This window comes from Spea bombifrons, chromosome 1 (genome assembly GCF_027358695.1).
Source record: "Spea bombifrons isolate aSpeBom1 chromosome 1, aSpeBom1.2.pri, whole genome shotgun sequence".
Taxonomy (NCBI): Eukaryota; Metazoa; Chordata; class Amphibia; order Anura; family Pelobatidae; genus Spea; species Spea bombifrons.
Genome location: NC_071087.1, coordinates 121,049,730 through 121,075,530, shown reverse-complemented (window position 1 = coordinate 121,075,530; position 25,801 = coordinate 121,049,730). Strand labels below are relative to the sequence as shown.

Below are 25,801 nucleotides of genomic sequence, written 5' to 3'. Positions count from 1 at the left end.
CCGAGCCGCACAATAGTTTACTAAGTAAAAAATTGAAAAAAATGTTTCTATGTGGATAGAGAGCTGATTGAAACTGCGGCTGGTTGTAAATGGCACGTTTTCCAGCTTGACAAAATTCTTAAGTGGAGTAACTCAGGGTTCTGTCCTTGGGCCGATTCTTTTTAATTTATTTATCAATGAATTGAAAGCAGGTACTGGAAGCAATTCCTAAATTTTTACAGATGACACAAAAATTGACAGATGTGTTTTAATAAAGATAAATGTAAAATTATGCACTCGAGTAAGAAGAAAATGCTAAATATACTCTTAATGACTGGGCAAGGTAAATCCTCTACTGAAAAGGATTTGGGTGTTCTTGTTGACAATAGACTGTGCAGCTGTGCACAATCTCAGGCAGCTGTTGCCAAGGCAAGCAAAATGTCATGTATTAAAAGGGAAAGATCAAAACATAATTTTACCTCTTTATAAATCACCTAGAATATGCAATGCAGCTTTGGGGGAACAGTAAAAAAAGACATACTAGAACAAGAAAGGGTTCAGAGAAGGGCAACTAAATGATGAAAGGAATGGAAGATTTCAGCTATGAAGAAGGCTGTCCAAATAAGGATTATTTTTCTCTCAGAAAAGATGTCTTCATAGGGATATGATAAACCTTTATAAATATATTCAAGGTCAATACACAAATCATTTTGAATATCTCTTTATACATTCGCGGGTATCCCTTAAAATTGGAAGTAAAGGGGCTTTCAGTCTTAAGTATAGAGAAGGTTTCTTTAGGGCGGTTGTGGAATCTGAAGTTATTTTGGCCAATTCAATCAATTTATTCAAAACATGTTTGGATGTTTTTCCTGATATGGAATGCATACAGGGTTATCACAAGTAAAAGTAGTTTATGTAATGTTGATTCAGGGTGAGTCTGACTAAAACAAGAAGGATTTTTTCCCTTTCAGGTGAGATTACTGTGTCAGTGGGTTTTTGTTCAACTAAAAAAAAACAACTAATATGGGTTTGTTAAATAGGTGAACTTGATGAACTACATGTTATATATATATATATATATATATATATATATATAATGCAAAAATGTTTATGTATCTCATACAGGAGAATACAAGAGGACACTAAGTATAGTGCAGTTATATAATAAATTTAATATCAAGAAAGTTTAAACACACTCACAAACAAAGTATTAAATGCAAAGATTAGTAAGGTGTTCAGTTCAAGTCCCATTGAGAATGCAAGTATGATCATGCTCTATCAATCCCGCTTTAGATGGCTGCAGATTATGTTGGTGCTCATATGTAATCATTTGATTGCGATGTAGTCTCACAGTTCAGGTAGCTCAACTAGGTCTATTCAGCTTCAACCTATGACACCCCCTTTCCTCCAAAGTTTAGGACATACTCAGCTGTGATCAAGTTTTTGGTGTCTACCACAGCACAGGACACCTTGGGTTTGAATGGATTCAAAGGAAGCATTGCAACAGGAACTACAGATCTGTTCTGTGTAGAACTGTAGTTAGAGGCAGGGTCAGTCACAGGGTTAGAGACAGGGTCAGTCACAGGGTGCAACTTTAATAGATAATAGTTGAGTCAAGCCGCCGTTCACTGCATGTGGGGTTCATGCGTGAGTATGTGGTCAGGAACAAATCAACATTTTGGTACACTGAAGTCTGTAGAAGAATGCCAAGTAACACCAACAGAATTGGGCATCTGATCAATTGAATATGTGCAGGAGTTCTGAAATTGAGGATTTTGGGAGAACTTCTTTGTCATGTGTTGACACAGTACACAACAGGTGTATACATAGTTTGGACGAACCAGGAGCTATTGACATAATGATTAGTCACGCCAATCAAAACACTTATTTCGATTGGTTGCTCGAAGGCTGCAGGAAACTGAAACTGGTGCCTCCTGAAAACAGTACCCCTGACCTCTTAAGCATCTCTTTTTTGCTATATTATTGTTATATATATTATATTATTGTTCTCAATCTGTCCTGCCTTACCTACAAAAATATATAGTTTTGTTATAGGATTATATTTACTGTATTTGCAATTGATATGCCATCCAGCCAGTAAGAGAAATAGGTTACTTTAGCATTCGGATCACATAATATTACATTACATATTTTTTTTATTTACATTTATACTGGAACCACTCGGCATACAAAAGAAAAGGTTAAAACCAACAAAGCACAAATTCTCAATAGTCATCATCCTCTTAGTCACCTGCATCTAAGACTAACGCCTAAATGAGATTGATTATACAAACCAAACTTGTATCTTAGGGTCATCTCCTTGTGAAGCCTGAAGTCTTTGTCTTTATGCAAAATAATGTGAAGCTCTATATTGCAGGGATCCATCATGCCTGCTCAATATATATGGATTTGCAATAAAAACCTACATTAGTAACCATAAAAGCAAGCCCGTTCTCATTAGCATTTCACAGCCCACTTGTTCACTGGGACATTTCAATTTCAGGAAGTGTAATAACTGCGATGGAATAATATATTCTGATTATTGTCCAAATACATACTTTTCAGAATTATCAGCCCAACTCCTGGAGGTTAACAGAGTCAAATTTTGCTTTAGGATCTATCTTTCCCCTTGTTATTATTTGCATTGGAACCATATATCCTCTTCATGGTTCTTATTAATATTTCAAAAGAAATATTTCTGGCATGGCAGAATCTGACTGACGAAACATTAAGCCATGCTCTAATGGGTGTAATAAGCTGTCAGTTCTAGGACATCCAAAGTAAGTAATTATCTTGTTCTCCGGCTGCTCGTTCAGCCAACAGGCAACTTCACGTTCCATAGAGAGAGAGTGAGAGGCTGATAGTGCTTCAGTCAGTTTAATTGTAATTGTTATGTAGACTGGGGCTTCAAAATCATGGCAAGGAATTCTTCCACAGAATAATGATATGCATAGGTCAGTGGCTATATTCATAATTCAGTACTGAAAATAAGGGTGAAAGCAGGTGAACAAAACCTACTGCGAAGCCTACATTGTAATAATTCACTTTGCCAATATCAAGGATTCACCATGTTCTGTAGAGTAATTTGCTACTCCATGGAAAAATGTCACAGGTTGTAGCATAACTAAATTAATTAAATTAATTAACATTAATTAACATAGTTTTTGCATTTTGTTTGGACTTTTTTTTTTACCTTACCTTTCCCAACCTACAAAGCTGCCAGGAAAAACTTAAGACACCTTTAACCATAGTACACATGCAATATGCAATACATATAGAACTGTAAAATGCAGGATTTGGGAAAAGTAGGAGATCAGCTTTAACAAGACTGCTTTGTATTTGGATACGAGTATCGATGGCACTCACGCAATTGTCAAGGAGGCTTTATTTTTAATGTTTCCTTTATATATGCCTCTTACACCAGAAAGGTCAAATGTGCAGCAATAATGAAGCTCCTAATCAAGACAAAATAGTTCTTTTTTATCTCCAGACAAACAGATGGTGGAACATATGTGCCGACCGTGAGGGATATGAACAGCTACCTAATACTCTACTCAATTAGTCTTCACACCTTTCATTAGAATTGATGCTAGCAAAGTACATTCTTCTATCAACTAAATGAACAAGGACAGAGCTGAAAACATTCATTCTTATTTTGTGTTGTCACACAGCTATTGTTGGTATTCATAGTTATATATCTAGGGGTGCAACCAATAAATCCATATCTCTTGCAAAAATGTTCTAGTTATTTCTGCGGAATTCTGTATCTTCTGTTGATTAGTAAACTGAATTAACTTGGTCTGCAATCATTTTTGATATGTTTCATAAGCACATAATCATATTTATGGTGGGGACACAGAATTGGCTGGGTATTATTTCCACATCTTTTGTAAGAAATATATATATATAGTATATACTATACACCTACTGGTATTACTCAGATAAAAAAAACACCTACCAGCCAGTGTTGAATTCCACATGGGCATCAAAAAATCCAACAATTGGAGCACTAGCCGCCTTCCACCCCTGAATCCGAGCGCGAATCAATCCTTCCCGTCTTGTATTACGTACAATTTTCACCAACCCTGGATACCTTTTATTAACGTACTGGTCCAAGTTAAATTTCAGTTCAACTATTAAAAGAAACAGAAAATAAGATGTTTTCTGAGCTATGTTAAATTACCCTGGCATGAAAGGAGGGAAAAATCTTAATGGGTTTTCAAAGTCATAGGTTTATGATTAATTTGAAGGGCACCTCACTGTCACTGTGACCTTGTTTCACCATTCAAATCAGAGAGAAGGAGCTCTGTGCTGGCTAAAGCAATGTGTTTATGCATATGTATGATGGTAAGTAAGCTTTCCAAAGCTTATAAATGTTCATGTGTATGAATACAGTCATAATAATACATCCTTGTCTGCAAGTTTAATCATGACAATGTAAGTGTTTGCCTATGTTTGCGCATGTCTGTCATTATAGGGGTTTCTGTTGCCTTTTAGCAGATTTTGCACAAGGCAGCCTAAGGCCAGCTTTGGGGGCTGAATTGTTCTTTATTTTCAACATATAAACACCAAATTGCAATCCCTCTGTGGCAGTTTACAGTAGCAGCGTCATATCCCAACTATACATTATTTCTAATGAATCTAGACATAGTTGTCCTGTATACCCTGACATTTAGCCTTTCCCACAGTTGGACGTAGGTCAAGCCAAACTATCTTTCTTGCCATTAGAGATCTGCAAATTACTCCTTTTTAACGAGATAACATTAATAAGTTGGTTAAGATCAAGGTAACTCCACTATAGTCTAAATTTCAACAATTAACCCATGCTGGATTTCTGTCAAAATTAATATTAATTCTGCACTTTCAGTCCTGGTAACAAGATGTGTCCAGATGCTGACAAATTCAAGTTAGGCATGCACGTATCCATAGTTTTCACCATTCACCTTATAGTTTACCTTTAGTGATTAGCTGTCTTATTTGAATATTTTAAAATGTAAGAACTAGTGTTTTGTGCTCATGTTCATCATTGGTGGGTCATCAAGTTTTGGGGTTTTTTTGCAGATCACATAAACATTTTTCAAAATATCTGCTCCTTCATTCTTATTTGATGCTAGAGGGACTATTTTGATACAAAAAGCCAATCATGTTGTTCACATTTGTAGCATCTTACCATTATCACTATTATCGTCCACCAGTACGATTTCCTTCAGCAGATGAGAAGGGGTATGGTTGACCACACTATGGACAGACCGTAGGATAACAGACAAAGCTTCATTCACAAAGATAAAGACCACTGCAATCTGTGGCAAGTTGTCTGGGTAGCTCATCTGTTTGCATCTGTATGGGGTATAATAAAGAATAAAGATGTCATTACCACTAGACTGTTAGCACAAGCCTGATGCAATCTCACATCTTGTTGAACATTGTCCTAGTCTCCTGAAGAAAGATTGTTTCATTACCATGGGTCTGAACATCTTTGCACTCAACTAAAAGAAATTGACAATACGTTACCAAACCATAATGTATTATGCTTTTATATCGGATTTCTTATGCCTTCATTAGTAGTAGAAAAGTACACTTGTCTAAGCATGAACATAAATTTAAAAAACCCTACAATAATTGTACAAGTATATTAATACTTATACACCCTTTATAACATCAGTAGTACAGTAAAGCAACATTTCTCATACTAATCTGTAAAACTAGAATTTATGGATTTCCAATAAAGTAACAGATTTTACTATATGGGGCCAACCTCCAGCATCGGCCCATCATGGTGCTTAGCTAAATCAATGAGGGGGCATGCTATGTCTCCCATCAACTCCCCTACAGCTCACTGTGAATACATCCAAAAGTGCAGCAACCTTGCAAATGTAGAAAAAAAAACACCCACAGAACTAGCCTCTAACACTTTTAATGCTTTTGGTGCAGGAAAGGTTAACATTATTGACCCTCAACTACAAATGGGATCAACATTTCAGATCTCCAGAAGAGAACAATAGAACCCAATCCTTTAGATTTATTTTTCTCCTCCTGACTCACGAGAGAGAGAAAAAGAAAAGATGGAACTTTAAAACTGTCAGACTTGGTTAAGCATTGCGGTAAGTCACACCTGGCCCGTAATGTGTTTGAAGAAGAAGAACCTTTCTTACACGACCGGTCACAAATCACATGGGTTTTAAAGATTAATTTCTAGGGTAGTTTTCCTCTCTGCTCAAATCGTTGCTTTGACAGAAATAGAACAATGTGTGAGGAGCTCATTAATAAAGGCATTATTTTTATTTTTGGTCCCAAAATGAAGAAAATGCCAGAAGCATTGTCACCTTTTTTAATTTACTTGTCATAGTCATTTTTATTCAATGTATCCTCTTTGACTATTAATGTCAATGAATTTATGGCGCCATAAAATACAACCTTGGTCACCCTTCTACGCCATCTAAACCACTCTCACACACAGGCAAGTTCAACTAAGGATTGCTTCCTATTATATTCAATTAAACTACTTGAGATCTGTGACTGATCTGCTGTGTTTTATCCGTAACAGGTATAGTACTTTTCCATTCCCTTTTCCACTGCTTTTCAAACAAATGAAAGCATTTCACTTGGGCTGCGTAAATACAAGGTTACAGCAAGTATCATTTGCAATGTCTTCAGAAAAATCCAATACAAAACAAGGTATCATTAAGTCGACAAGCAAGGAGAACGGCATCTTTTAAAAACAAATGTTACATTGTGGATCCAGGAGTGCAACTAGTAATAGATTGCACTTTAGTGAGTACATTTACTCGGGGCAGCGTTGCATGCAGCTAATTCAATAGGCTTTAATCATCCAATGTTATAGAAAACTATTTACATAAAACACAGAAATGTACACATAACAGCTACTGCGGCTAAATCATCTTAAAGAGTCTTCTTCCCTCTGCAGGTTTATGAATACTAGCATAAAATTTGTTTTATATATATTTAATTAGCTTATGCTTAACCTCCAAGTGTAAACATCAAATAAGGAGGATGTGAATGCCAGAAATTAGCTCACACCATTAACCCCTTAAGGACAATGGGCGGTCCCTAAACCCATTGAAAACAATGCATTTTGAGCCCGTACATGTACGGGCTTTGTCATTAAGGGGTTAAATATTCAGCACCCACGTCTTTCCCTAACATTACTTTAATTTCATATTGATACAACCCTAAATTGAGTAAGAATGCTGGGTCCGTGTGTTCACGCAGACATACTGTGCAGTTTGATTGGTGAAGAACTGCAAGGTTTAGGAATATGAAACATTTTGAATCAACAGATATCCCTAGCCACCCAAAACTTCTATCCCCGATAATTCTTTGTCCCCAGAAATGATTGGTACCTGAACTGCCGTTTGGATCGTACCCGGTTGTCGCTATACTTTAGGGGATGGTTAAAGTGCAACAGATGGAAATTGTAACTTTGGTCTCACAAACTAATCAACTCACTGATAAACTCCTCAATACATCCTTTACTCAAGGAAACTTTGTATTCACAAAAGTCCTTGATTGTTGATACTCCAGTGTCAATGCCTGATTCGTCATTCATTCGTCTTTCATTGATAATGCAGATAAGACAAACACTATGAATCCATGTATTCCCTTAAGCACTAGGTGTTTAGTTTCTTGCTTTTCTTCTGTCTAGCCTGGCACAAACTTGCCTTTCTTCCACCTTCTATTATTTGTAGAATTCAAACTACCATGTTTGTGAAAAGAGAAAGCATGTCCATTCCTCATTCTTCAATGTGACCCAAACTCGATGGCTTTATACCATCAGACCTGCAGTTGTCTGCCTCTTGAGCTGCTTTATCAGAGACATTAACAGCTATTACTATTCTCCGTGTAATGACTTGTCATTCTTGATGACCTTCCCTTCTAAAGAGCAACAGAGTTTCTGATTAATCATTTGCTGTTACTGTGCATAGCATTTTACCACACAAACATATTATGAGTTAAATTTCTGGTACAGAAAAAATAGATCTCAAATAACTGTTAGCAAGGTAAACGCTGATTTGTAGGAGGAGACCTGAATTTTAAATCATGCGATGCATGGATGGACGTGAACAATTTGTCCTACAGCTTTGTTGCATTTAATTGAACACAGAACATCACACAAGAAATATCAGACATTGAGAATGATTCTAGGACCAGCACATCAATCTATATCTATTTACAATCTCCCTATCTAGCTATATACAGAAAATGTGCCAAAACATTACACATAAAAACTGGTACTCTCATCTGTTGCAATATGGACAGTCGTCAGAGAGCTTGCAGAAAAGTTGCAGTTTCAACGCCACCACTTTACTGTGCAGGACCAGCACTGACACATTCTTCCTGTCTGAAGCCCTGTATAATGCGTAATGTGTAAGGATACTTTGAAAAAATCTCACTGATTATACAGGAGCAGCCAAGCTCTTCCAGTGGCTCTTCCTTGTTATGGATGGGCCTTCATGATATATTGTGAAGTCAAGGAGGTAAAAAGACTACTGCAGACTCAGTCTTTAGTGATTAAGCCAAATTGGGCTTAATTCAGACTTTTTCACCGCCGCATCTGAAGCTCATTAGGGCCTTTCTATTGCTTTATAAAATTCCTAAATGGTCTACAATGTATATCTAAAGATGAATCAATTTGAGTCACACTAATGCTCTGTACACATCATTGAATCTCATAGCAAACGTTATTTGCTATTGATTACAAAGTTGTTTTTTGGGCAGTTATGGAACTACTGAGCCTAAAAGTAAGGAAATATTATGAAAGCTGAGATTTTTCACAACTAGCATGTCTAATCACTTTTCTCTGCAGAAGTTGAACCAATTAAGAAATCAATCAGCAAGAGATAAGTTGTTTATTTGAATCCGTAAAACAGAATTACATAGGTACAAAACTCGGGGTTCTGGAAGACAATAGTTATATATATGCATATATGCAGGTATTTGGTTTTGGATCACATACAAATACATGACTAAACTGTACCATCAGATGTTGACAATCTTTTTTTTAAACGGAAAAGCCATCCCTTTAAATTTAAATTTTGATTTCTGCACAATCAATCCCCCTTCCCATGCATGTGCCTCACTGTCAGGGTCCAGCAGTAAGGATTCGCCGCAGCAACTCACCGGAATACCCGCTACCCGCGGGTACCGGGTCCAGCGCTGCGTACCCGCGGGTACGGGTTCAATCGCCGCGGCATCCATCTTCTTGTCTTCCTCCGGCGTGTGTTGCTAGGGGCGCGCGCGCGCCCTCTAGCTTAACTTTATTGTTCCCATTCTGGAACACTGAGTGCACGCTTGGAGACTGTCCCGCCCCTAGGGGCGGGGCGTAACCGAGCGGCAAGTTTAAAAACGAGCACTGAGCTTTGCTCAGTGCTCAGTTATTGTGCTTCCCATACGTACCTCCTGAGTGCTCTCTCTTTGCTGATTATTTCGTGTAACAGACCCGGCTTGCCTTGACTCCTCTACTTACCTACCCTTCGTGTACCAGAACCGGCTTGCCTTGACTCCTCTATTTATTGACCCTTCATGTACCAGACCCGGCTTGCCTACGTTTTTCCTTGTGGTTCCTCCTTGACCTTGGCGACTAAATGGCTCCTACACCTGTGTACCGATTTTTGGCTTCTCCTTGACTTAGTTTTTGGGACTGATTATCTAAATACCGTGCCTGTTTCTCCTGCATACTGGTCTCCGCTCCATTTCTGTCGCTGCTGTCCAGTATCCCTGATACTCACCTCCTACATCCCAGCTTCTACATTTGACTGAAACATCTCCTGATCACTATACTGCATGTGCATTATAGTCACTGCAGGCCAGCTCCAGCACTGGCTCGTGAAAGAAGAGGGGTGAACTGAGAACTCCCTTTGTGCATGTGCAGAATGTGCTCCCATATACTGCAATAGAAGTGCTTTCCTACTGCGGATTGGCTGCTTCAAGCTGTCAACAAAAAATGGTGTGAAAAAATGTTTGGAGGCTACAGCATGCTGCTGTACATGAGCTGTAGACAATGATTTTACACCAAAACGTACCACATTTTCTGACTGCTTAGAAAATCTGTTGCAGTGTCTCTAACAATAGATTCAGTGAAAGTTGGAAAGACCATGATCAAAAAAAGAAATGCTATGTAGCTTACAGCCCAAGGCTGTCACTAGTGATAGTGACAGATCTCCATAGAGAAATGTATACCATGAAGCTTGACTTTGGATCCTCAGTGGCATGTGATGATATTTCCTACTTTCACAGTTACATCAACATAACAAAGGAAGTTTATGTGAAAATATGGTCTTGGGTGACTGCAGATTGCTGGCATTAATCCTACATCATTGGCTTCATGCAAAGTGTCAGTCTAAAAAGTCAATCCAGTACAGCTTCAAGTATAAGGGAGCAGGCAACATAAGGACCTTGGCGTCATACAAATAGGTCTTTGTTATTTTAGTAATATTCTGTCTGAGTGGGACAGCAGTATTATTATCATTCATTTTAAAACAAAATATTTATGTGTAAACCTCTGATGGTAATAAGAATCGCAAATGAAATGCATTTACATATAATTTATATGTTATGGAAATGATCAGTTATTATCTTTTATCAATGATTGCTATCCTTTATTTATATAGTGCTGAAAGTCCACTGAGCTGTACAAATGGTGATACTGAAATTGACAATTAGAACCGGAACGGCTTTTAAAGAAATTACTTTGAACGTAATTAAAACAATGATCTTATGTTAAATAAAACTCATTTGCATTAACAAATGGATATTATTTTTGTGCTGGTGTTTTTATGCACATAGAGATAAGCATCTATATAAGTGTCCTTGCCCGTGAATTAACATTACAAAAAGTAAAACTTGACACAACCTCTACAGTTAATTAAAAAAAATGTACATTCATCTAATTTAATAGAGGTATATATTAAAATTCTTCATAGACGGTATCTAGTTCCGACTAAGTTAAACAAAATCAACAAGTCAAACTCGGATAGATGTTGGCGTTGTTCTTCCTCTCTGGGGACTCTTTTACATATATGGTGGGATTGCCCATATCTTCATAATTATAAAGAAAATACTGAGATATTATTAAATATAATGTTATATTCTCAGAGAAAACTAGAACCGTGGATGTTTCTTTTTCATATGGGCTTCCAAGACTTACAAGTCTCCCAGAGGAACTTAGTTACCCATGTTCTATTAGCGGTGAAAATCTGTATAGCCAGGGATTGGAAAAAACAAGGTTCGAGTGATTGGAAGAACGTTATCGACCAAATCCAATTCCAATATAGAATGGAAAAAGGGTACTTTCAGAAACAAAATAATATTAAAAAGTTTGATAAAATATGGGAACCATGGACATTGTATCTAAGAGATAAGAATTAAGTCTGGGGGAAGAGTAAATTCAATAATTTAAGATACCCTGTATGTATAATAGACGTATAATGATGACATATATTTATGCCCTGTGTAACTGTCTCTCCCGAGAAATGAATATGTGGATGAATGAGATGAACGATAGATTAAGAATGCAGCAGCCAGGTGAAGATGGCTACTGAGAGTTTCATATAAAGTATATGATATGAATATTTATTTATATCAAAAACGTATAACTTGATGTATGTTTTAAATTAAAATATGTAAATCATGATAAATGCATGAATTATAAATGTTACATTTGTTTAATTATTAAATAAAATACTATAAATAAAAAAAAAAAAAAAATAACACTTTATTTTTATTTTTTAGGTCTTCTCATTAAAACTGCCTATTAGTTGTGACCGACAAACACATTACCTTTACTGTTCTACCTTGTTCTAAATTGTTTCTGAGCAGCCTTGCAGAGGTTTTTTTTATGAAAAAAGACATGTATGACTGCATCATTTTCTCCCCAAAGCCCTTAATCTGGTATTAAAAACTTACAATAAAGGGTGATATTTAAAGAATGCGCATGGTCGTCTATAACGTAAAAACATAATGTTGTCGAACATAAATTGAGTCGTTGTTCTGCAAGAGCATCTAATGTGTACAAGAAATTCCAAAAACAAATTCTATATTGGTATAGTTTTTTTGACATATTAGCAGTAATTATTATGTTTTATGTATTTCTATGATTATGCCCAAATTATGAAAATGGTAATAAAGTAACAATTCCTTGCAAAAAAAAAAAAAAAAGTAAAACTTGAAACCTAGCCCTTTGAAAGATTTTGAACATTTTCACATTTTTAAATATTAAAAAGAGATACTGCTATAGCCACAATGTCGTCACAATGACTATATTTAAGAAACAACACATTGTTTTGTAAGAACAATAAACTTATTCTGTAATGATATATATATTGGACCATTACACCAACAGGGACTTTCATGACATTGCATAGACGTTAGTATGTGTTTGGTCCCCCCATTTGCAGCTATAACAGCTTCCACTCTTCTGGGAAGGCTTTACACAAGATTTTGGGGTGTTTCTGTGGGAATCTTTGCCCATTCATCCAGTAAAGCATGTGTGAGTTCAGGCACTGATGTTGGAAGAGAAGCCTGGCTCACAATCTCCATTCCCCTTCATCCCAAAGGTGTTGGATGGGGTTGAGGTCAGGGCTCTGAGCGGGACAGTCAAGTTCTTCCACCAAACTCACCCAACCATGTCTATGGAGCTTGCTTTGTGCACCGGGGCACAGTCATGCTAGAATAGAAAAGGAACTTCCTCAAACTGTTCCCACAAAGTTTGTCCAAAGTGTATCCTTCATTTTGGACTATATATATATATATATATATATATATATATATATATATATGTGTAATCGTGCCTTGTCACCATGGAAAATATCAGTGATGTTGAGCTGGGCTTAAAGTAAGGACCATTCGGAATGCACATGATTGGTCCCTGTCCAGCCCTGGGGTTACAATTCCCACAAGGACAAGTGTCCTCTGCTGCCCTCCCTGTCCCTCTGCTCCCGCAGCTTCTCCCCGCAACCCTTCAGAACTGTTCTTATCCTCTCAGCCTTCGCTGGCGCTTCCTTCACTGCGTTCTTAACTGTTACCTCCAGCGCCCCTTCAGCAACTCTCTGCTCTGATCAGAGTCACAGTGTTTATGTGGTGCTTCTATTTTTCTACTGCTAATTATTTTTTTACATATAAATTGATCACCATATTACTAGAGCAACACAGCAAGGAATAATTAAGGCAAGGCAGCCAAATATGCATTTTTTTTAAAAAAAAAATCATTGTATACATATTTTACTACATATTATGTATTGAAATAGCAAGAAATGTATTAAATGTGTAACTAAGGTCCAAATAAGGTTTGATCTTTTGACCGCAGTAGAAAATAGGCAGACTAGATGGGCCAAATGGTTGTTTTCATCCATAAAATTAGACTATAAGCTCGTCAGGACAGGGACCTCCTTTCCTAATTTGTTCACACGTAACATACCCCCTTCATAACACCTGACTATTGAGTTATTGTATTTCTACAGTTTATGCACCTCCTCTTTATTATACTGTAAAGTACTGTTACTATATATGTATATTTGTATTTAGTTAGCACTAATTCTTTATTTCAATGTGCTTTATTTAGGACTACATATGTACTAAATGTGCTTCATACATCTGTCTCTCCGCAGGCACAAATACTGTATATATATGAATGTGCGCACAGATATATATTTATGCAGATTTAAAACATATTTTTTCTTTCCTTGGAAAATCCTTTAGCTGGAAGCAGATTTAATACGCTGTTTCAGCCACGGATTAAGTAACACCTTCAGAGCTCTGTGCCAGCTTTCCCCTGCAGACAGAAATGCACACAGAATTAAAGCTGCTTCATCAATCTTTTAGGTGTCTAATACCAAATATGTTTTTCAAATGAACCTGTGGGTTTTCTGAAGTGTTATTGCCATCCTTTCTCGTTCACCAGTTTTCCTCTGTCAGACTCTTGATTCTGTAGAGGTTTTTTATCTTAGGAGTGTTGTGCTATAATATTATTTTGATATCAAGGAAGCGAACACCAGAAAACAAGCACTGTATGGATATTGATCTTCAAAATCTTGGTCAAGCTTTTAGATATAGCAACGCAGAAGGTCACATGTGGTAATAATGTCAAATACAGGGATGGGGTTTTAGTGCCCAAGGACCTAGGTGAACCATGTCTCCAGTGCCCCATTCATGTATTCATTTACTCCCTAACATGGGAGAACCTGGTGGTGGTACCCTCAGCGTCCTAGGCAGACACACTTTAGGTGCCTACATCGTGGGCCAGTCCTTGGAAAACCTGTGTTGTTAATTATGGACATACAATTAAATCTGCGTGGTGAGTATAATATCACACTACTTTGTATTATAGGGAATGTACTTAAAAAGTCACACAAAAGATTTAAAGTTAAACAAAAAAATCTGAGCTGAATAAATATGGAATTGTGGTCCCTGTAGCTTTTTGATGTCGTCATGAGGCCAGAAACTACGTGACGTGATTAATTTGCTAAAAGTTCAATAGCACCTCATACATATATAGGCTATATTCATATGCTTCACTCATTCCACGCTGCATTTGCATAAAATAGGTTAATTGCCCAAGCCTTGCAAACCCTAGGGGGTTATGTATAAAAAGTCATTCTGGAGCAAAGTTAGAAAATTGGTTTTATTACTATAGCTGCGGATTGGGCCACTTTCTTGGATGCTATGGTGATTTTTCAAACTTTGTACGTCAATGACTTTTCATACATAGTCTCTTTACAGCTTTATGAGTAGGATAGAATGGCAGCTCTATAAGCGGTGTATTTTGTATTCTTTTATGTTTCCTTTCAACACCTCTTGGTTTATTAACATTGTTACCTAAAGAGAATTATCTCATATTTCCTTTGCATAAGGTTTTACCATGGATATACAATGTGTTTACCCAAGATGCACTATTCAGTATGCTTTGTCAATAGCCTATAAATTTCCTCCTGCAGAACGGCTCCAATCATTTAAATGACGAGTAGTTCAATTACGCAGAGGTGAAATTCGGGGTGGAGAATATATTCATTCTATGACTGCAAATGTTTGAACTGGAATACATAGCTATGGGGTTAAAGCTGAATATCTTATTATACTCATACGATATGCACATGCACAAGGCAGGTATGATGGAATTTGTAATCCTGTAAAAGATTGATGGCTGCAGGTTGCCTAAAGGCTATTACAGCAATCACAGCTATGAAACAATTTTACTGGAAATGCAGAAATCTATTACTATCCAGATTATCCCCGAACCTAATTATTACACCTGTATTCATGTTAATCATGTTTATCCCCTTGGCCTTTCCTGCTATTTTTCTGTTATGTTGTATGTGGGATGTCCCATCTTGCTGCCAGATAATAAACTGCTACCCTGCCCTAATATATTTATTACAATACCTTTACAAAGAAGCTGAACCTAAATATCTGCCATGGGCCCCTAAGGTACACCTGTGCCTGTGGCAGCTTCACTTTTTCCCCAGTGTTACATATGGCCCTTCTACACGTAAAACATGCCAGCAAGGTCCAAGGAGGCTTGAGGACCCCTGGGATTTTTCTCTCAGTGCAACTACCTAAGCCTGAGCAGAATAAGCACATAAATGCATAAAACTAAGCTTTATTGGTTAAATAGCAATTGTTCTTCTGACCTGAATGGTAGCTTCAGGGAAGACATTTAATTGCCATTTGTGAAACAGGCATGTACATGTCTAACAATTTGTGAATGTTGATATTGATAACATTAATTAGTAAGTTCTTATTAAAATCCTCACAATCTGGAAATCAGTCCATTATAAATAAAGTGATTAGAGTCATCAGGGTACCGCTTTAATAATTGTCTCCTCTTTTAACTTATTGTAAGGGACTTTATACAGTTTCAGTTTCGCAGACCCTTGTGAAATGCACTTACTTTAATTATATCCAGTGAAAGGATTGGAAGTCCGTCTGAATTTTAATTAATGCTTCAGAGACCAAAATTCATATGTAATAAATAATCTATTAATAATTTTTCTGCAGCAGTAGATTTTTGTTGTTTTTTTGCTTTGCCTTACCAGTGTATCAACTTTTTGGGTCAAGTCTGGCTTTTAGACCCCACTAAGAATTATACATATATAAGGTATTACTATATTAATCTACCAAGCAAAACATTAAGCACAACTTTAGTTTAAAATATGTTAGGAAAAAATCAGAATATATAATGAAACTGAATGGAAGGAAGTAAAAAATCCAATTGAACTGCCTATGCTTCCACATTTGACAATTCTGGTGTGAGGGCTCTGTGCTTATCCTCAGATTTTTACCTGAAGGTTTGGTAAATGACCTCTACACTTTTGTTTACCTTTTCAAGATCAGTGTGTGATCTAAGAGCACAATTAAATAATCATGTGTGGATATAAGTACAGTATGTACATACTAACTTCCCTGACTGTATCTCCTAATGCTATTGTTCCTGACAGCTCCTGAAACAAATATCTCTCAAAAACCTAGGCAAACATTGTTGCTGAGTAGAGTCCGTGGACCAGTCTCAATTGAAGGGCTGTATTGACCAAACTGGAATTGTTGGAGAGCTGGCACCATTTGGCGCAGAAGGCATTACAGCAAGTGGCACCCCTGCCCCCACACAAGTGCACATATACATATCCCCACCCACCTCCCCGTGGTCCAATGCTTGGCTATATCATGCTATTAGTTATGTTATGTAGCCCTGCTGAGCACCCACTTGTCCAGTGTTGCATTGAGCTATCCCTACTTAAACAGATCAGCCTGTCCTACATGAAGAATTTGGACCAGACCCAAGAGCAATTGCCTCCCTGCCCCACAGGCTAAATCCTGTGGCAAACCGTAAGACTGTGTCAATAGGGCAAATGGTAGTAATTGCTCTATTATTCTAGTAAAGATCTGAACAAAGTATGTTCCCATGCACCTTCATTTAGGTCTCTTCTCTAGATAGTTGATAATCATATCTGCCCTGGTCTGGAAATTGAGCTCTACATAATTCACTGCCATTATTAATTTCAATTATCCTCTTTATACTATATTCATCACTCTCATGGTTTAACTACCAAACAACATTTTGGAATAAGGACATCTGTATTTTAGATAACTGCAGTGCCATTCATGGTGGAGTTACACAGTATGAGGCTTTGGTTCATAATTATGTTATGGTCCTTGCTAAAGGTAGAACCCCTTTCAACATGACAACAAATTCCACTATTAAAACAGATTTATTTTTACCAACGAACTAAGCCAAACAGTTTTTGGAGAGTAAGCCATCCATGAGTGTGGGGTTTTTTCTAGACCTTAGAAAAACTACCTCAGTGACCAACAACCATTGCTGGTATTTTTGGAGGAAAAGCTGGCAGCCCTACACCCAATTCTAGGTCAAAAATAATAAATGCCAGGGTTAGTATGTATAGTTAAATGTAGTTAAGTACACGTGGCTTTATGTGGATATATTCATTAGGTTAAGTTGAATAAAACAGTATATAGAGCCATTACATCATCAGTTGTATTAACTTTGTATTTATTTTTCTATTTAAATTCTTGGTATTTTGTGCCTATATATATATATATATATATATATATATATATATATATATATATATATATATACTATTTAGTATAACATTTTAAAATAACATTTTTATCTACCTATCTATCTATATCTATCCATGTGAATTGCTAAAATCTCTTTTTTCTTTTAAACCGAGAGCTTTGTATTCACAGTGAAGCTCAGCTATCTGCTACTTGCAGTGTCTCTGTAGGCCCCAGGGATCCATCACATTTCTTTATTTGGAACCTGCTAGCACTTTGATAACAGCACAAATCAGCACACTTGCACAACTCTAACAATCTTCCCGTAACAGTTTTTCTTTGAAGTATGTAACAAGCATTTAGGAGATTTTGGATGTGCCAAAAATGCTGCTGTAACTTAATCCTTTGGAAAATAATTTGACGTTTTAAAATGCAAATTTTCACAAGAGCAAACATTTTTTTAAAGACTGGTATAGACCAGAAAGTAAAAGTAGTCGCTTATCTATGCTTTTCTTGACACACAATTATTAATCTGTAAGCAAACATGGTACAGGAGTTTTCAATATTAACTAAGTCTTGAACAGTTTTATAAACTCTGATGTGGAAAATTAGGATGTTTCCTTAATGCCCCAATAGTTCATAGACTAAAATAAGTCCAAACAGACTCTAACCGCCCTCTTCATTCCTCTCCTGACCTTCGTCTCCCTTCTACCATCATTACTTCATCCCACTCCTGCATCCAGGATTTCACCCATGCTGTAGCTCTTTTCTGAAAAATTCCCTTCGCCATTCTGTCAGATTTTCTCCTATGTATGCAAATTTTGGACGCTCCCTGAAAACCCACCTCTTTTGAGAAGCGTCCAACCTTTCCTCATAACACTCTCAGCCAGCATCCTGTGTAAGCCATCTGAACAATCGACAACCTCGACAGCTCATCCTGACTCAACCAACATATCCTCATCCAAGCAGTCCTCTCCTATTGTTTCACTTCCTCCTCAACCAACTAGATTGTTACCTCTTATACTTTTGTACCAGTTTTTTATTGTTTGGGATTTTACCACCTAACTGTGGTATCCATGTGTAATTGCTTAAATACACTCATAGATGAACTGAAAGACTAACATCAAGTAATCAATATTTATAGAATGAATGACACCATTTCTAGCCAATTGGGAGTATATACATATAGATCTATATGTACATTATATATAAATATATATACTTGCAGGCCTTTCGGGGCTATATTTATCAAGGCAGAATTGGAGCAACTGCTAAATATGGTGGAGTCACTACAAAATAATTGATGATATGCTTCTGCTCCAAATTAAGCTGTTTCCCAAGAATTCCCTTCCTTTGTTTCTCTGGATCACTACAGGATCTTGCTGATGCAACATCTGGCACCTGCGGGTATTCATTGGATAATTATGTTTTCTGAACTCCTAGTTCTGCCCATTAGGGCAGTAACGCAACCTTCCCGATTTCGGACTCTGCTGATGCCTTTCCTCCATATGTTGTTTACACCTAGATAATGCCTGCAAACAGAAACTTAAAATCAATTCATTTGGGACTTTTCAATGTGAAAGCAATGGCTGAATAGAAGCAGACAGATGGACTGACATCTGCCAGAGCTTTAAACTCGCCACCATTTTTATGTGTAGTCTATTGCACACAACGATACAGAAACAGAAGGAAAGGATTAAAAAGAAGATAAGTGAATAAAATACAGTACCGCAAGAAACTATTCCCAGATGCAGCGGACAAATACAGCAGAAGTGTCCATTACTGTATTAGTAGACGTCCACTTGGCTTAAGAATGTAACAGCTTCATTCCATTAACGATGGATCTGTTTTTGTTTTTCATACCATATATTAACCTAAATGGGTAGGATTAAAAGCACTTACAATGCACGCACATTTCGTTCCCATTTAGTCTGTGAAATAACACTTGTGTTTTAGCACTACACATATCAACTAAAACCCAAAGCCCTTTGTCACTACATTCTATTAATTTTACAATATTCTACAATGTGCAGTTTCATGCAAAGAACATTATTGAGATCTTTAAAGGATATTACTGAACCTCAACATATACAGTGGTAAAGAAGAATAACATTTACGAGGTAGCGGTAGGAGACACTTTGCTTAGATGGGCATTGAATCAAGTACTACACTTATGGAGGGGACTGATGACAATAAATGTTTTTATTGATTTGAAATAAGAATGTTTGCTATGAATGCTTGCACGGAATTTACCCAGTGCTTTGTATATGAAAGTAAGTTATCAATTCCATAATTGCTTAAGATGGCTAGATATAGCAATTTCAAATAGGCTAAATGTGCCCCCCTCCAGGTTGTAAATGAATTACCAAGGACATGGTACTCAATCCATGATTTATAGTTCTTCAGCTGTTGGTGAACTAAAGATCTCCTTGTGCCCAGCCAGCCACTTTGCCCAACATTAAAGGACATACATTGCTTAGCTTGACATTAGCCTTAAGCAAATGCCAGCCTTCTTACTGTGCTTTACCTGGCTTTCTAATTGTGAGGTCTAATTGTTGCTCCTTCACATCCTACTCTTCACATTGTGAATTATATCTTGATTGTTATATACCAGGAGTCTCCAGCCCTGCCCATAATGAGAACTACTTTGTGTGACATTAAATGTAGCCATATTTAACAAACACATATCATGTCTTAGTTGCTATCCAGAAAATTGGTATTAAGTGGTTATGTTTTTCACAGATTAGCTTTTATTTTTATCATAATGGTGATGATGTGGCAAGTGAGCTTGTGTGGTTTGGCCAAAATATAGTACTAATGCCTCATGGATATTTATTTAATGTATATATTTACAGGTTTGTGTTGGAACTCTTATAATTAGTTGTTCTTTGTTTGATAAATAGATTTCTAGAGCCCAATGGAACTATATATGTGATCCTCCTCTGAATGCACTTACTAACAGACAAAGGACCTCATAGTGGCGCCCTCCATCAGCTCTCCCCCATAAGCAGCTTGGTAAGATCATCGTACATATGAATTAGAATATATAGATGCTAACAGCCTCAAATCAGCTAGGACTGTCCTGAAAACAGGTCTTCTATCCAAATGGACTCCTTTGCTCAGACGCTGTACATTTGTGTAAAAATGGAAGGACATGGAGCATTCTGTAGCTGTGATGTCCTTACAATAACCACATATTGTGGGCGAAATCACACTTAACGTCATGCACAGAACAATGGCCTTGTAAACCTGTCTTAAATGTGGTATTGTTTCTTGGATATATTATATGTTAGATATTATGCAAGAATAGACAAACCTAAAATTAAAAAAAACAGAAAAATGGATTTGAGGTTCCTCAATCTACTGCTTCCATCCTCATTGTTTATTATGAAAAGCTTGATCTTTTATGCCCTCTCAGTTTTCCCTATTACCAATGCATATGTTACAGACAGAAATGATATATTAATTATGCATGGAAGTTACTGTTATATAGGGACTATTATTTGTAGGGATGCTAAAAACCCACTGAGTGTATTATGAAATCAAATGTTGTGTAAGCTGTCATCATGCTGGCCCTTGCCAAAACAATAATAGCATATTTAAATGAAATATTGTGCTAAATATGAAGGAAAGGGGCAAGAAACCGAGTGAATGTGTCCTAATTTGTCTTTTTTAAAAGTGGTGTTACTGTAGTTAATAGATATTGCAGGGCATTTGTGGACAAGTGGACAATTTATACACAATCTTCTCACTGGGGTAACGTTTGGACCCAAGTGCTGTGCTTTGTCTCTCAAGCTGAATTTTAGTCACAAATTTTGTGCATTTTGCACAATTAGCAAAACAAAGGTTTTCAAGAACAGCCAGAGTTCTCTGTGGAGGTTGGAAAATTGTTTACTAAGCACGACAACCCAACAGTACATTTAGAATAACTGATAAAGTTATTAAAATAATGATATTGCAAATAGGTATATGCAGCATGACCAGGCTAGACAGCAAATGGAAGGGTTAAGTATATTAGCCGTGGGGAGCATGAGTATGCAGATTTTGCCCGAGGGGGGGTACAGGATAGTTAGAGGGGATATAAGGGCAAGTAGAGGGGCTATGGTGGTAGCCGTCCAGAAGTCGAATGTGATGACAGTAAGTTGGTAAAGGGGGCCTTCTGAGCTGGTGACCTGCAGCTAGGGTTGGCTAGGGTGTCTGGCTTAGCTTGATAAAAAGGCTGGGGTAATCCCCATATTATACGTAGCTGGGGGTATAGCTACATAGGGTTAATATTTGGCCTAATGCTTTGTATGATATTTAATTGACATATTCTTGAAGTATTCACAAGGAGCCTGTGATAAAGCTTAAAAGTTATAAACTACAAAAAAGAAAATCATGAAAAAACTCAGTTTGAGAGATTTCTAAAACGTCTTATATGTAACCCCTTGTATGCATTTTAAGAGTTGTTGTCTGGTGTTGGCCATATATGAATAAATGCAAAGTATCTATATGTATAAATCTGTTATCATTATTTACAAATATGCATTGAAATATTGTGGACTATCCCCAAAGGAACAAGGATGTTTTTAATTTAGCTCATCATCTGTTGCTATAACTAACACCTAAAAGTCGTTCACAGGCCATAATTACCAGCTGTTCATTTTACCAAATCCTTAAATCCTCCAACATATGTTAGTATATCCAATATCGGCATTCTCTAAGAGCTTATGGACTTTCCCGAATCAGTGACATACGGTAAGGCCAAATCAGAGCCATGTTAAAGTGAGACATTCATACTGGTCATGCAAACTCAGAAGTTGTATAGCTGTTATATTTGATAACGGCTCATGGGTGATTTGTGGCTTTAAATGTAATCAGAACCTGTTCGGTTGCAAATTTAATAACCTGTTCATTCAGTTCTTATTCAATTTAAAGTGCGCTGCTTAATTGACAACGAAGAATCCTTAATTTAAACAGTCAGTTTTGAGTCTGTTCAGTTAATGATACTTTTTTTCCACATTGCAATGGACACGCGACACAGCGTTATCATATGAAACCACGCTTATCGTATTCAAGTTTTCTGCAGAACAAGAATGTAACAATTAATAAGCCAGGATATATTGTGCTTGTGCAACAAGAGGGACCTGGGGTATGGTCATTTAGTTTTATGATTCTGTTTAATTTGGATTTTTCCAATCCCCAGCTTATTTTCCCACAGGCCAGACTTAATAATCAAGATCCATGCTCCGTGCTTCGTACTCTAATTAAGGACACTGCTTAATTAGAAAGCCTAGCTGGTGCCAAATAACTAAATCAATAACAAATCCAATGGAGGGAAAAGAGGCATAAGATAACTTTTTTTGTACAGAAATCAACTCTAAGCAATATTTAGTGAAGCCCATGTGAAGAAGCCCCCAGTGTTTTTTTATGTAACTTCTAATATATGGCATAGTCAGGGTTCTAAGAGCTACTGTGCTTTGAAAAACAAAAATGTTCTAATAATTAGATCTAAACGCTAGAGGGATTTGGAAATAAGCAACTTAACTCACAGCGCATATCCGTCCAGGCTACATACAAGCAGAAACATGCAGGGCAAGTGTTTAGGTAGGGAGCTGGGGAATGGATGACATTGTTAAAGGCTGTAGAAGTCTTGGGCTCTGCCAGCATTTTTTATTATAGTTAAGAACAGCAGTTTGTTTAGCGCAGTGGACTCCTTGACTGTTAGTTTTGCTACATCAACAAATATTCTGTAACCTAGGAACATGAAACCCGGCATTCAAATATTTGCAGAAGTCATCTTTGGTGCACAGACACAGAAAAGTATGTTTTTAATGTACACAAAACAAGTATAAAATATTGACTAAAATGGTATTCACCATTCTTTGTTGTCTAAATTCTGTGTTTTTTAACTAAAACTTCTACAACTAACCACGTCTCAGCTTTGAATAACCCACCGTACTTTTTCTTCTGCCTTCTTTCCTTCCCCAAATTTAAGCAAAAAAGGCGTGAAATAAATATGGAAATCGTCCAAGTACTTGTGACAGCGGCAAGACTGCATTTTGTTGGCTAAACTGCTTCGTTCATATAATAGCATCTCATCTTTTATTGAAATTTCTGTACTACTAAAACATTGTGACTTCTGTGACACATGTGCTACACTTAGCTCCATCGTCTCATGATTTAACAAAATAAGGATGAAACCAGTTAAGTCAGGTGAATGTTTCGTCAGCTCTGAATTCTTTGAATAAAATGAATGTTCATAACTTTTTAACCAAAACCATTACAAAAGAAAGTCGTGTCATCTCTGCAAATCCTGACAGTTGGAAGTGACTAGCATTAGACCTTTCAATAATCGAATTCTACAATTCACATTTTTGGAAATTTATATATTTTGGTACCTTTATTACCTTTAAAAAGCACCATTTTCATGTCACTTTCTGTTTCGCCTAGTATTATTTAACATGGAAATGAAGAACAAGGAAATGTTTTTTTTGGCAGATTCTGAAATAATGCTATGTATAAAACATTGGTTAAACTGACAATCTTTATCATCCAGAGCCTTGCTTGTATAATACTTAGAAAGTTAGCTCAACATAACTGTTCTTTTTCATTAATTATATGGTTTCACTAAAGTTGTCTACATTGCAGCATAATAGATAAGCAAAATAGATAATGTACGCCTGTATTTAATTGTGAGTCGGGTGCCAAAAGACACCATAGTTTTCCTAAGTTAATATTCACGGATGCAATAAGCTTTTAAATGTGCATCACCAATAAATCCAACACAATACACTGTTACCATTTTGTTTCCCTATTGTATTCGTATTCAATGCCAAAGCCTATTATAGAAGAGTATAGTATAGAAGTTGTAAGTAAGCCAATAAAGGTATTATCCAAATCTTGCAAGCAACTAGCCAATAAAGGTATCATTTTTTACCAAAATTCCTCTTTTTCTATCTACGGCAAAACATGGCAAACTTCTATACATTAAAGTCATAACGAGTCACAGTGTATTCCAAAGAATGAAGTTATGGCCCACATCATACTACCTACTTTTTAGGTCGATAGTCAGGAATCGACCTGTCCAAAGAGATCCTGTCACTGAGCTGTGCATTATAACCATATTCTTCATATTTAGTCTCTGATTCATGGCTGTCATCTCTCAAGGTTGCAGCCATTCCTCCTTGTCCAATCCCTCCTGGACCTTCCACAAGCCCCATCGGTTTAGCTAATCCTAAAAGAAAAAAAAAATATTAACAATATCACAACCTGTGTAATACTTACACATTTTAATATTAAACAACAAAAATACCCCTGTCTTTTTCAATGACTTAAGGCAAATTAAGTAAATTGTATCCAATGTCAGTATGTCATTCAAGTTATTTGGCTGTGTTCTTCCAGTGTGCTGATGTTTGCCTTTCCTATAACAAGATTCTAAAATGCAGGAGCGTGAAAATTTTGAAATGTGATAATTGTTTTTACGAAAGGTTGTGCTGCTTATCAAGGCTTTCAGAGGGTTTATTATTCTAATGGGAAACAGTGGAAAATCCACTCTGCTTAATGCTTTATCGCCAGCCCTGCAGGGCCAGTAATTAATGGATGTGTGCATGTGCTGGAAGCTTCCAAAGGTCTATCCTTTGTATAAGATCTCTGCTATCATCAGACAGGAGGAAGACTCCCTGCAGTGGTAGGGCTCGCTTTCCAACTTTCACTATATCTATTTTTTGGATAATTCATTCATGTTCATTCATCGTTATTTCTTTGTCTTTTGGACTGTGACTACTTATCTTAATTTTTATCTATAGTAGCCGATTCTATGAAATGTCTCATTTGCCCTACGTACACTCACTCTGTATGTATGTACTAAATAATACATGGTGTGTTAAGTCAAGGGCAACACACACAAGATTGGCAGTCACCAGCCACAGTCTCAAAGTACATTTTTTTAAATAGATACTCTAGTCCCCCATGTTTTATCTTTTTAATGGATGTTGAAATTTATCAGATGTAAACTTGAGCATTTGTTTTTGAGGAGCTAGAAATTGAGAAACCTATTTTTTCTGAGCATGCACAGTAGCATGTAAGCTCAACTGATATGTGTGAGCTCAATTTCTGAACTCTAAAATAAATGCACTTGCTGAATTGCACCTGAGTACATGAAATGATCATCAATGTGCATTTAGTAACACACACATTGCAGTGTCCCTTTATTTGTCATATGGTAAATCTAGTAAATCCACTATTCAGACATGCGCTGGTTGTCCTGTCACTGAGGGATTGTGTTATGTGTCAATAAATTGACCATTCCTACCAG

At 36.8% G+C, this 25,801-nt stretch overlaps 1 protein-coding gene across 1 annotated transcript in view; it reads right to left on the bottom strand.

Annotated features, from left to right (window-relative positions):
• The window catches only part of GALNT9 (polypeptide N-acetylgalactosaminyltransferase 9), an 85,940-nt gene that overhangs the window by 43,586 nt on the left and 16,553 nt on the right, over positions 1 to 25,801 (bottom strand). Inside the window, exons 2-4 of the mRNA XM_053471510.1 lie at positions 24,541 to 24,721; positions 5,150 to 5,316; positions 3,938 to 4,112 (exon numbers count right to left, since the gene is read on the bottom strand). Coding sequence (XP_053327485.1) covers positions 3,938 to 4,112; positions 5,150 to 5,316; positions 24,541 to 24,721 — 523 coding nt within the window. The remainder of the gene's footprint in view (positions 1 to 3,937; positions 4,113 to 5,149; positions 5,317 to 24,540; positions 24,722 to 25,801) is intronic.